The sequence below is a fragment of the Notolepis coatsorum genome (genome assembly GCF_963971535.1).
Source record: "Notolepis coatsorum genome assembly, chromosome: 1".
Taxonomy (NCBI): Eukaryota; Metazoa; Chordata; class Actinopteri; order Aulopiformes; family Paralepididae; genus Notolepis; species Notolepis coatsorum.
Window position 1 is genome coordinate 199,926,966 of NC_140165.1, and position 13,713 is coordinate 199,940,678.

The 13,713-nt window shown below is 44.4% G+C and overlaps 2 protein-coding genes across 9 annotated transcripts in view; one reads left to right on the plus strand and one right to left on the minus strand.

Annotated features, from left to right (window-relative positions):
• rap1gap2a (RAP1 GTPase activating protein 2a) overlaps window positions 1-7,639 on the plus strand; it is a 518,359-nt gene extending 510,720 nt beyond the window's left edge. For all 7 annotated transcript variants that reach the window (XM_084313633.1, XM_084313635.1, XM_084313634.1 and 4 more), the window contains 2 exons: window positions 5,179-5,252; window positions 5,957-7,639. In XM_084313633.1, coding sequence (XP_084169759.1) covers window positions 5,179-5,252; window positions 5,957-5,980 — 98 coding nt within the window. In that variant the 3' untranslated portion in view covers window positions 5,981-7,639. The remainder of the gene's footprint in view (window positions 1-5,178; window positions 5,253-5,956) is intronic.
• Window positions 7,640-8,364: 725 nt separating this feature from the next.
• Window positions 8,365-13,713, minus strand: part of LOC311232234 (uncharacterized protein) — a 28,502-nt gene continuing 23,153 nt past the window's right edge. For both annotated transcript variants that reach the window (XM_084318967.1, XM_084318966.1), the window contains 3 exons: window positions 10,347-10,592; window positions 10,135-10,163; window positions 8,365-9,634 (listed from right to left, as the gene is read on the minus strand). In XM_084318967.1, the coding sequence (XP_084175093.1) occupies window positions 9,527-9,634; window positions 10,135-10,163; window positions 10,347-10,592 (383 nt within the window). In that variant the 3' untranslated portion in view covers window positions 8,365-9,526. The remainder of the gene's footprint in view (window positions 9,635-10,134; window positions 10,164-10,346; window positions 10,593-13,713) is intronic.

Consider the following 13,713-nt stretch of genomic DNA (forward strand, 5'->3'; position numbering starts at 1 on the left):
CCTCCATCGGTATTAGGGGCTCGCGCCGCTGATGTACTCCCCGACTTCAGTCCTCCTTGCTGCAGCTGGATGTGTTTGGCCCTCCGGTCATACAGCTGGACTGTAGGAAGCACCGACTGTTGTGAGAAATCGGTTTGCTTCCGGGTGGGATGAGTATTGTTTTGCTTGCTTGCTCTGGTTGTCTGTTATGCTATGGGGGTTAGCTGACAATTTTACGAACGCCGACTCCGGGCTGGGGTCCTCTGCTCGGCTTCTTAAGCGGCGGACGGAGGATCTTGGTCTGACGCCCATGATGGTCAATCTAGTGGGCCGCGACCAAGACCTGGGAAAAACCCGGGATTCTCTGGATGAGCGGATGCTTCTCTGTCCATAAAAGTGGAAGTACACCCTAACGAGGAAATGTGGGCATAGGATCTTCTTTATCGGGAGTTCCATGCTCAAAGTCGGCTGCAGCCCGGTTGGGAATTGTGCTGGCTCCGCTGTATGTCTGGTAAATCACCATTGAAAACTGTGTTTGACATTCTTTTTCTCTTCCCTCTTAGGATGGGGAGGGACTTGGACAGCGGCCTGTCTGAAGTGTGGCTTGTTATGTCGTTGTGTACAGTTCAGGTGATAGCTGCTTAGCTGGCGTGCTAGTTGTGGCCTACTGTGTTAGCCAGTCAGCTGTTAGCTGCGGCGCTAGCTCGCTGTGTTTACCAGGCTAGTAAACGTTAGCTTGTTGCTATCAGTCGGACGGCTGTTAGCTTAATGTTACACTGTTGAAACGATACTGTGACTATAACATGCCTTAAAACACTCTGACTACAACGTCATCTTTGACAGAGGATGTTAGTCGACCCTACACCCGGTTGCCAGTGCCAGCGAGGACTTCGTCAACATGGAGAACGGCGGCTGGGTGGCGTTGCGGACATACCCTCGTCACCGGCGCAGGAGGTGCTGGGTTCAACTCGGTGTCCCGTTAACCAGTGTTGCGGTTCTTTCGGCCTGCCTTCTGGGTGAAGGTAGGAGTCCTCCGGACTTTAAACACTTCTTCTTTTCTTCCCTTCTAAATGTTTTGTAATAACGATGTTTCCAAAACATGTGTTGCTGCAATACATTGAGGATACGACGTGTGTTGTGTTTGAATTGTCTTGTCACTGGTATAGCTTCTCTCTGTAGTGAATTGGCGTTGTTTTTTACGTGTGTAAAAATGAACTGGTTTGGTTGTGATGAGAACATGTGTGTTCATGTAACGTTGTACTTGTACCGTGGGTGAACTCACAACTCACAAAGAGGGTTAATTAAACCTGTAAAGCTATGCTTAGTGACATGTGATTGGGGAATGAATCTTTTTCTCAGCCTGTGATGACAATGAACAGTATGTTCACACATTAACAGAGGTGCCTATTCGCCTTGGTCGTATCAAGGGTAAGATAAGAGGGGTGACCCCCCGGTTCCCTGGGGCTTCCCCCCCTCCTCTCAGACATGTTTGGTTACAGTATATTGTGTCACTGTGTTTGTGGGGATACGATGTAACCCTCAGCTTAATTGCTGGGGTTGTGCTTTCCGCTTGAGAAACAATTTTTTCCTAAAGAAAAGGTTGTTTGGTCACTTATCATGTGTGCTTAGCAAGGCCTGTGGCCAATACATAATCGAGGACTTCTGTCTTCTCTTGTTATGAAAAACGGCGTTCCTCTGTAGTAGGAGTATACTGTGCCATTTTTTGTTGTGATGAAGGGTTGTGTGTGTCTTTGTGATCTACAACTGGGTTAGGTTTGGCCCACAGAAGCACATGTGTAAGTCTGGACCGGGGCTCTTAAAGGGGCCCTCTCTGTTCTGTGTTTTTCCTTAGTAAAACTCAGGTAGCAGGTTATCACATGAGCTATGTGGGGCTGTTCGATGCTTCATGTAGCAGGCTATGACTGTGTCATGCTCTACTTTGTCATTACATCGTATCATGGGTGAGGGGTCGTAAAGGGGTGAACTGGTAATCCTTTCCTCCCCTTTTCTGTTGGTCAGGGGTTAAAACCACCTGTCCTTCAAGGTTCCTGTCACGTTGCTGTTCGGCACGTTACAGGGTAAGAGGGGGGGGGGGGAGGGAGTTTCCTGGTCCCACGCCCTGGAAGATTGGGCGTGTGCACCGCGGAAATTCCCCCGCCATAGAGTACGTCACTGAGCGCGTCTCTAGTGGTAAGACTTCCGTGGGTTGTTCAGGTCCATGTTATGGATCTGTTTCAGGGAGTTGTCAGAGCTCCTCCTCACGAAGCTCCTCCTCAGAGAGAAGTGCCTTCTGTGAGTTCGGACTCTCCTTCCCAGTGAGGGAGCCTCCTCAGAGTTCAGAGCCTCCTCCTCAGATTGTCAAGGTGAGTAGAACTTCAAAAAAAGGAGTTCTGCTCTATTGTGTGTGTATTCGATTCAATTCGATTATTGAGTGTGTATTGGTTCAGTGCCTCCTCCTCGGAGAGCCCTAACCCAAGTGTTACATAGCTCAATGTTGCAATATATTCTTTTCAATCTATACAGCTCGCATGGGAAGTCTCTCTGGGGATTTCCGTCTCCTCCCTGTGGCGAGGGTGGCGGGATGTAAAAATGTAAACAATTTTTACCCTCAGCTGCGTCACATGGGATTCATGTCAGTCTGTGTTTCTTTCTTTTTTAAATAAAAAGAGGAAGGAACATGAAGCACGACGGCTCCGTGTCGTTCTCCCAGGCGACTTGGAGGAACAATGTCTGGTGTCTTGTTAGACTATCCATTGATGTGTTTGGGTCTCGACGCATACATAGTGCTGGCTCGGGGTGTTTCTGTTACGAATCACGCAGGGGCTAAGTGCGCCTTGGTTGCTCGTTATTAAAACAGCGTTTTTATAGGGCAACTGGGATGGAGTTTTGTCTCTTCCGAGCGCCAGTTTACTAGGTTGTCTCGATGAATTCTCGTTCATATCTGGGGGATGTTAACGGAATAGATCTGAACATAGGTAGAGGGGTCTCACGCCCTTGGGGTGGGCCACTGAGCACGGTACAAATGGGACCGTCTGGGTGGCGCCCTTTTTTCATGTTTTAGATAGACATGCATACCTACCCCCTCTTCTGGAGTGGGCATGTCGGCGTGGTTAGGGCACGGGACTGGTTCTGGTCGCGCTGGTCCAGGTCAGTTAACCCGTTGTCCACCAGGGATGCAGATCTGCTGTTCTGGTACCCTGAGGGACTTGTGCTTTTTTCGGGGGGAAAAACGCCTAACCCTGTCACAGGGTTAGGCGTTATGGAGACCCTTTGTTGGGTACATGTTGTACTCTGCACTGTCGTAATGGCTTACGGCCATACCAACCTGAACCCGCTCGATCTCGTCCGATCTCGGAAGCTAAGCAGGTTCGGTCCTGGTTAGTACTTGGATGGGAGACCGCCTGGGAATACCAAATGCAGTGAGCTTAGGGCTGGTTCTCCATTCTTTTCGCTCCTCTCTCACGTGTGGCGAAGAGGGGGCTGTTGGGGTGGTCTTTTGGACCTCCTCTGGTAACCCTGTGTGCTTCCCGAGCCGCCGGGCCCGGTCCGAAGTAATGTTTCGTTGACGCGTAGGCCTGGAATAACCCTTTTTTGAAAACTGAAACACTTGTACTGCGGTCTGTGTACTGAGAGGGTGGTTGATTCCCTGGTGTGTTGGAGCAGAGTCAACTCCCGGGTTACCCGGTTGAGTGTGCCCCTGCACGTTCATGACGTCTGCCAATCGTGTCAGCCTTCTCTGCCTCGACCCCTCTGGGTTTTTTTTTTTGATGGAGGCTTTGTCATGGTGCTCAACAACGCCAGCATATGCCCCTTCCGCCGGGGAGGCTGTTTTCAGTTGACCCCTTTGGCGCCTGTCTCGTCCGCAGTGCTCCAGGCTCGGGTCTACAGCCTGTTGCCTGGTTTCCCCAGTGCGCTGCCTGCTTCCGTTGGTTAACCTTTTGAATGCTTTACGGCCATGCTGACTGCCTGTGTTGCAGGGTCAGTGTGCCAGGCGGTGTACTAATGGGGGAAAAGGGCCCGCTCTTGGAGGGGCCCTGTCCGAATACGCTGGCGATGTGGGGGGCGGTGTCACTAAGTGACCGCCTGGTGGGGTCTTGATGCCTGGCGTCATTGACCTCTCCGGGCCCCCTTTTTCCAGGGGATCCAGTCCCTTTAGTGGGTCTGGGTCTTCCTTCGCGCTCCGCTGCTACGGCCTTGCCACGGTGTTGAGTTTGCTCTTGACCCCGTGATTCTGGGGGCAGTAACGAGGGTTGTTCCTTCCGTTCGTTCCCTGGTGGCATGCGGGTTGTGCGTGTGCGTAGTTGTGGGGTCAAGCCACGGTCTGCTCACCCTGTGCATTGAGTTGCTTGAGTTCCTCTTCGCACGGTCGGATCCGTCTCCCTCCCGTCCTCCATTAGGGAGGGTCGGGGGGCTCGGTCCTCCCCGGTCTGATGGTTGTGGGGGGCCTCAGCGGGGTACATTTGTCGAGCTTTGGCTCCCGCTCAGCTCCTCTTGTGCAGAATGATGCTGAGCGGCAGCCATAATGAAATAGAACGTAAGGTTATGTATATAACCAAGTTCTATGAATTATGGTGACGCTCAGCATCAGGACGCCGCTGCGGCCCTTGATCTCGCCTTGTGGTGAAAGTTTGGGAAGGAGGCGAGTAGGTGACCACACACCTGCTTATGAAGGTAAGCGGATAGGGGTGTGGCCAGACGAATGTTGGGATGTAAAGGTACATTGTGGAATTTTTTATTCAGTGCTCGTGCACGAAGTGAAGTGCGTGCAGAATGATGCTGAGCGTCACCATAATTCATAGAACTTGGTTATATACATAACCTTACGGTAACACGTACACACAAACACACAGGTAACAGATACACACAAACAAAAATACAGGTAACACGTACACACAAACACACAGGTAACACATACACACAAACAAAAACACAGGTAACACATACACACAAACACACAGTTAACCCACTGATATATAACCCCACGCACACACACACACACACACACACACACACACACACACACACACACACACACACACACACACACACACACACACACACACACAATATGCACCACCTCCTGCCATGCTAAACACACAGGAGTAATATTGACTACTGTCAGAGCTAACGTTTTCAATGCTTATACAAATCCCTGTGTTGGAGTATTTAAACATGACATTTTCTCTCTTTATTCTACAGATGTGAAAAGTAAGACATCTCCCAGGTCAAATTTGAAGTTCCGCTTTGACAAGTTGAGCCACTCATCCACCACTGTGAGTCCTCTGGCTACTGTCCATAGTAGTGCCTGACATCTCCTTGACCTTAGTGGTCGTTCTATACAGAGCTCAGTACTGACACAAGCGATGACAATTCATAATCACACGGTTACTGTGAGTGTGTGGACTGAGCTAACGCTGGGCAGGAACACGGTGGTTAAAGAGTGAAGAACCGAGTTCAGAGAGAGTTGTTTAAGACAGTGATGGGAGAAGTAGCTCAAGCTGGCTACGCCTCAGCCTATAATATATCATATATAAACCATGTTATAGCGATATAGTAAATTTTTATACTGTGAGTTATACAGCTCCTGAGGTGTGGCTAGCTAAAGCCTAGAGGTCGCTGTTTGATGGCATCACAGATTCTACTTTTAAAACAATTCGGCAACATTAGAAATTCATGGGAAGCATTCCATCTTTTTGATGCATTATACTGTATTTGCTAAAAGGGTTGGTGGTCCAATTATGGTTTTGCCCTGAAGTCTCTCTCTCCTCTTGCAGTTGATTGGCTTAAACTTAAAAAAGTGCATTCTTTTTTGGAATTGATTTTACAGATAAATATAATAGGGTAAAAGCACTATATGTGCTCTGAAATGTAGTAGTCCCCTGAAATGGGAGTATTCAAGTAAGTAAGGTATAAATACTTGAGTAAAAGTTACAGTACTGTCCGTCCCCTGGTTGAAGATTGTTGTTCTCTTTTTCAGTCTGAGTATCCTGGTGGAATTTGAAATACAGCCTTCAGCACAACAAAGGGACAACAATGGCCGATGGAGCTGCAAACAATGATGACAACAACAGCAACAACAACAACAGCAACACAAAATCACTGTAGAACTACTTCACTAAGCCAAGGATAATAAAATATAAAAAATATATTTAAATATAAAAAAAAATATATATATAAAGGCTCAAACATGCTTCAAGTTTTAGATACTGCACAGTCCAACACAGACTCTCTATGGCTCAGTCAATACTCATACAACAGTATTTCTCTATCTGAGTTTGTCTTAAGCTCTAGAAGGGGGAATTTGAGATCCCCAAACACAAGTGCTTGGTTTCATGGAAATTATAACTCGTATGAGAGGACACTGCCATTACATTTTGCCATAAGCTTATTTTAGCCAAAGTTGCGCCTTACAATCTATGAAAACCCCTATGACCTTTGATGTGCCCCCTCTCTTTCTCTCTCTCCCCCTCGCCCCTCTCTCTCTCTCGCTCTCTCTCTCTCTCTCTCTCTCTCTCTCTCTCTCTCTCTCTCTCTCTCTCTCTCTCTCTCTCTCTCTCTCTCTCTCTCTCACTATGTGAGGGGCTGAGCCAAGAAATATTCTAGATCTGGTCACAGCAACAACTGGATGACCGATCCATTTTCTGGAAATAGAAGTTGCACTTCCTGATAACATTTCACAGAATGATACCTCTCATTGATGCTAACTTAGGTGTGTCTCTGTCCATAGTTCCTGAACAGTTTTAAACATGAGGTTTTGAAGGTTGAGGGTTTTACATGACCCAGTAGCATATCGATGAAATTGATTGGAAATTAATTTGTGGGGTGAAAATGTTACACCACTGGCCAACATGTTGTTTGTAGGTAAACTTGGAACTTATTTTGGAAATTTGATTTCATGCTTTGTGAATTAGTAGCTCATATAAAAGCCTCCTTGCAGTAAATTGCAAATCCAATGTCTCTAGATATGCCTTTACCTTACCCTGCACTCTATATGAAGAGGACATGGCAGGATAGAAACCAAACATGTGTTCACCAAGGAAACACTAGAAATCTCATAAATCTCTTTACTATGTGATAAAATAAAGCAACTTGTATCTATGGGAGAATGTGTATTATCCTTGTATAGAGATCTATTCCTGTTGCTAGGAGGATAGGCTACAAGTGACGTTCTGTCATGTGATACTCAAAACCCAGGGCATTCAGCCAGCAGGGACATCCTGTTTGAGTTCTCTTCTTCACCTTCCTTCCTTTGAGAAATCACTGATCTGACATGGCTGGATTGGTGATAGATAGGTAGAGATCAAACCGTTTTTACACATGACCTCACCTATTATTATGGATTAGTGATCTTGAGTAAGGGAGGAAGGAAGGAAGTATTCTGGATGGGGCCAGGAAGTTGGATGTCTTTTATAGTTTGTAGCAGGTATCGCCTAAATGCCCTGCAGCCTTCTCTGTGTTAATACGCCCTTAATTTATTAAATTATAACTTCTTTTGCATTGATGTCATGTAAAATGTAACTGCAGAGTATGCTAATTACAGAGGTAAAATGATTAAAGGAAATATATTAATTTAAAAAAGGCTACACATGTATATGTATATTTCGTTATGTAACGTGCCACTGAGAATTTATTATGAAATAAAATGTTGTATTTTGTGTCAGTTGTGTGTCTATTGCCTGATTTTATAATCTCACAGGAAGGAATTTAGGTTTATCTAATTATTGTGCTCCATATTACAATAGGTACAACACATCAGATTATTGGATTAAACAATCATAGAAAATACAATCAGATTTAGGCACAATTTAGTTTTGAATTAGTTGTATTGTACCTCCAACTGAGTCAAGCAAAAAAAATGTCAGACATCTATAATTGTAACTTTTTTTAAAGATGAAAATGTAGTTGAACAGAAAACAGGGCAGATAATGTACATCCTGAATTGTACTGTAACACAATACTTCACAGTAATACAAAACATTTAATTAGGTAAATATCACTGTTCATAGCATTACATCAAATAAATGGTGGATTTATTGTATTTGGCTTGGCGATATGGAAAAATACATGTTAGAGATATCGTATTCCAACTATATTGGGATAATGGGAAGTGTGAAATTGTATCAAAAACATTCTCAAATATTTCAGAAATCTTTATTTTCATCTCACAATTTAATAGCATCTGGGAATTGCTTGTGGATAATCTAGGCTCCTAATCACATGATATTGACCTGTGGGCCATCCACTCCACAATCCCCCTCCTCACCCGCTACTTTACTCCCCTCTCTGCCCCCCCCCCCCCCCTATTTCCCTTGTCATGTGTATTCGTTGTTGTCCTTTATTGTCCTTAGTTGTAATTTATTTGTCAATGTCTAGTCTGAGTTCCCCCCCTCCGAGAGGACAATGAAATGTCACAATTTTTCTTATTTTACTACAAATTTTATTTTATTTAGCACTGTAAATAGTTAAAATGTATAATAAATAATAAAGTTGTCCCCCGTAGACGGGGGGTGGATCGAGTGTCCTCAAAAAAGGGCTGGGAGTAAAAAAAGAAAAATCTTTTCATTTCATTCACCTTTTATTATGAATTTAGACAATTGCGTATCACAGTTCACAGTATCAATAAATTCCATGATACAATAACACAGACAGATTAATAGTAGTAGTCTGGCTACAGTAAATATATTGCCAGTATGTTCCCAAGTGTGAACATAATTGGGCTGTGTGTTTTGACCCTTGAGGAACATCAAGATATATGAACTCAGTTCTACATCTGTTTTTATCACTGGAATCACCAAAGATACTTTTTCACCAAATAAATATTTTATTGCAGCAGTTAGGACTAATCAGTCTATAAATCATGTGTCAATGAGTCCTTCTAGCTAGCCCTTTAGCACTATTCTTCAGACAACTCAAGTTTCAAGTTTGTTTATTATTTGTCACAACAAAATATAGAATACTTTATGATGAAATGCTTGTTTCTGTATTTCAGCTGTAATGTGTATTTGCTGTATACTGGCCTACTGTCAGTCATTGGGGGGGATCATTGGTGGATGCTTCATGTTTAGCACCTATTATTTCACGTGTATATGTAACACATCTGGGTTAGGTCTCCTGCATGGGACGTGAAGCATCTACCAGTCAGCCAAAGTGGCACCCCTCACCTAAATGTTCTGTCACACACCACGTTTAGACACCTTTGAAAACAGGTCTCTGTAATAGGAAAGGAAACATCTACCAATGCCCCCACCCCAGACAAGAGGCTGCCCTCTGCATCAGCGCTTTCCTGCTACATGTACATGTATACCTGTACAATCTTCTTTTAGTGTCCTGTTATATACAGTAGAGTCTTTCCTCCTTGACCCATTGCTCTCTCATTAGCCAGAAAGAGGTTGAGAGCGATGACTGAGAGAATGTCTGGTTGAGAACAGACACAACCCCAGGCAGATTCATGCCAAAGATCCACCCGTCTGTATGCCGTCAGATCATCTTTAGTCCAGACTTTATCCTCTGCACATATAGAACCCCTTTTAATTCTGCCTTGCTTTGACTATGGTCCAGAAAACCTGAGGGATGAGTAGACAATGGCCTGGACAGGCTCTCTGTTTGCCGTTCGCTGTTGTCCAAGAGCGTCCTGGGAAAGAGCTGCATACACCGGCTGGAAGACAATGAAGCATTAAAGTTAACCAGAAGTTTTGGTATTACTGTATATAATTACTGTATATACTTTTTCCAGAATAACAAAAGGTCACCCTTCATAATTAATTGTTAGTACGTTTAGATCTAGTTGGTTGTGGGGTTGTAGTAATACTCTAACTAGAAGGCAGGCTGAGGGAGAGCTGATGATAAAAGCTTTGGAAGGGCTTTGGAACAGGGCATGATACAAGCTTTGGAAGGGCTTTGGAACAGGGCATGATAAAAGCTTTGGAAGGGCTTTGGAACAGGGCATGATAAAAGCTTTGGAAGGGCTTTGGAACAGGGCATGATAAAAGCTTTGGAAGGACTTTGGAACAGGCCATGATAAAAGCTTTGGAAGGGCTTTGGAACAGGGCATGATAAAAGCTTTGGAAGGGCTTTGGAACAGGACATGATAAAAGCTTTGGAAGGACTTTGGAACAGGGTACAGTATTTGCAATTTATTATTCAAAGCAAGCTCACCTCTTTCTTTGGTTTGGGCTTGGCGGTAGCTGCAAAATGCCAAAACAGAAAAGTCATACACTAATAACAGCAGAAACAACATGCAGGTACATACAGTGTATGCATACACATAAATAAAAACACAGAATGTGTACAGCAGCAGCAGATGCTCTCCTATTATTATTGGTCACGTTTTCAGTATTACTGAGGTACAAAGTAAGACAAAAATAAACCTTTTCGTGTGGAAGTGTTCTGTGGTACAGGGCGTCGTGGTGGGGGCTTGGGAGCCGGACATGGCTGGGATACAGGTGGGGCTCTGGACTGCGGAGCAGAAATGGACAGGGTCCGGGGAAGTGGCTGGGGCTTGACATCCGAGTCCGACCTCAGACACCAAGCCAATCCCAATGCGAGTGGGAAACACAGGGAGGCGGCCACACACACCAACACCCTGCATAACACATTCCTCTCAGAGGAGAGGGCTGTGTGAAGAGAGGAGAGGGAGATAGGGATAGTTATCTAGTTTACAATGCACAATTTGAATATTTTCACTCTCCACATACACACAACACAATATCCAAAGGTCATGTGATTATTTTCGATTAAGCACTTTGGTACAAAGCTAATATAAGTAATCTAGGGGTTGGAGCCTGTCTGGGATTACTCACATAGCTCCTGAATGTCTCACACAAAATCATGATACGTACGTACTCTAGCATAATTTGAATTGAGGGGCTGGTACTATGAGCCAGGCACTATTCTTCAGTGAATTATATTCTACCTAAACTAAGTTTAAATATCTGATATCTGATTAGAACAATTTTATGACAATAACTCAAGTCATCACTGGATTCTTGTCCATCATTGACCATTCAAATTTCTGCCATTTTGCTCTTACGTCATGCTCACGTTGGGTTCCTCTCCACCCTGTTCCTGCCGTGTGAATATGATCAATGGCCCCCAGTGGCCAAGTTTACAATGCCATCTGAATCTTTTCTGAACTTTGACCCTGCACATGCCATTCTCATTCTGACTGAACATGGGGAAAACAAGTACATTGTAAAAAAAATTAAACGTCTCTCTGACCCTATCCCCCCCCCCTCACAGTGAGCTGTGGTGTTCCACAAGGAAGCATACTAGGACCGCTACTGTTCCTAATTTATGCAAATGACATGTTGTCAGCTTGTGACTGCAACTTGTTCCTGTTTGCGGTCGACTCAGCCCTGCTGGTCTCTGACAAGAACAAGTTACAGGTTGAAAAAACCCTCAGCTCGGAACTAGGCAAAATCTGCATATGGCTCGCTGATAACAAACTATCATTACACATGGGCAAAACAGAGTCCATTCTCTTCGGTTCAAATAAGAAACTCAGCAAGACCGACGGCTTCTCAGTTACAGTGGGTGACAATATTGTCACAAGGAAAGATGAAATTACCTACCTGGGTTCCATCCTAGAGGCTAATCTTCCTGTGACAAAATGGCATCCAATGTAATAAAAAAAGTCAACCAACGAACTTGATTCTTGTACCGGATCTCCTCTCTGGTAAACAAGAATACCCTGAAGACTCTGGCAGGAGCACTCATTCAAGGGTACTATGACTATGCTTGCACCTCATGGTACCAAAGCACCTCAAAGGCGGTAAAAACTAAATTACAAACATCTCAAAACACACTGGTCAGACTACTGCTTGACCTTACTCCTAGAACCCACCTCACCCCTGCCCACTTTGACAACCTAGGATGGCTTAGAGTAGACGACAGAGTACAGCAACTTGCAATGGGCCTGGTCTACAAGATACACTACACGACCAAGGTACCCATGTACATGTCAAAATACTTCCCAAAGGTCAGTGAATACCACGATCACAACACCAGAGGGAGCTCCACAAATCATGTTAAACCCAGATTCGGCTCAAACAAGGGACTAAACACGTTTCGCAATTATGCCACATCAATGTGGAACGCCCTACGCAAAGCTGTAAAGGAATGTGAATCACTACCCACTTTCAAAACCACTCTCAAAGAACACCTACGGGAGACTGCAATTCGAAACTGGCCCCTGTAAATGTCCTAACCCAACCCCCTCCAATGTACAGTAAATTACCTAGTATGGTTGTCAATATTCCAATGTACAGTTTTGCTAGTACAGTTGTACAGTGTCCCGTCCCCCCCCAACCCCACCTACCCAACCCCCCCCCCCCCCCCCCCCCCCCCAACCTCCTCCAATGTACAGTTTTTACATCAAATGTATATACTCTCTTTTCTGGACTCTTTTTGTATCACAAACAGTACTGTATTTGCAAATATGGTATGTCATAAATGTATAGATGTAGCAGTACTGTCTATCTGTATGTCATGTATGTCATATATGTCCTGATGAATTGAAAATGGGGGACCCTGATGTAAACAAGACGAAAGTCTTTCTCTGGTCTGCATCCCCTTAACAATTGTATGTATTGTACCCATTCTGCAATCTGTTAATGAAGTTTTCAATCAATCAATCAATCAATCAATCAATCAATCAATCAATCAATCAATCAATCAATCAATCAATCACTCAATCAATCTGTTCTCTCCCCTCCAGGTAGGATTGCATCCAGCTCACTGATAAACTATCAAAACCAATTGCTTTTAGCTTGTCAATCAGAATGGAGTGATTGACAGTGTCGAAGGCCTTTTGTAGGTCCAGCATGATCATGCCGCAGTATTTGCCCACATCCACCTCTTGTTTGATGTGGTCGTTCAAATAGAGAAGGCATGTGTCAGTGGAGTGGGATGTTCTGAAGCCAGATTGGAATTCGTAGATTAGATTTCTTCCCGCTAGGTACTTTTCGACCTGTTCGTAGAATTTTTTTTCCATGACTTTCGAGATGGAGGTAAGAATAGAAACAGGGCGGTAGTTGCCTGGGTCTAATTTGCTGCCCTTTTTGTGCAGGGGGGTCACTCTCGCAATTTTGAAGTCCTTGGGGGACGTGTCCCTGTTTTATGGAGAGGTTTATTATGTGTGTGATGACTGGGGTGATGGCGGCTGCTGAGTCTCTGAGGAATTTGGAGGGGATGTTGTCATGGCCAGTGGCCTTGTTAGGTTGGAGGGTGCTCAGTTTTTTTGAGTACCTCATCTGTTGTTACCATTTCCAGTTTGAAGTCGTCTTTGCGGACCCCTAGGTTTTTGTATTATGCTACTATGTGTTCTACCCCATAATGCCCTGAGTGGGAGGGTAGTTTATTAACCAGTGTTGTGGCTATGTTTGTAAAGAATATGTTTAGGTATTTGGCCACATCCAGTTATGTTTATGTTTGTAAATCTGGTTTTTAGTTTTTTGCTGCAGCCTAGTTGGTTGTTGAGTAATTTCCAAAGTTCGCTGGGTTTGTTTTTGTTTTCCTCAGTTGTGTCATTGATGAAATATTTTTTTGCGGTTTTGATCATGGTGTTTACGTCATTTCTTAGTCTGTTTCTTTGAATTTTTTGTTCAACCACGTGTGTCAGGCTCATACTCATACTGTACTTTAGCTGAGAATCTTTAGACACTCCTGCTTCCAGTTCCCTAAAACCCTCTTAGCACTAAGATCATCTTAATATTGTTCTAAGTCAATGGGCTTGGA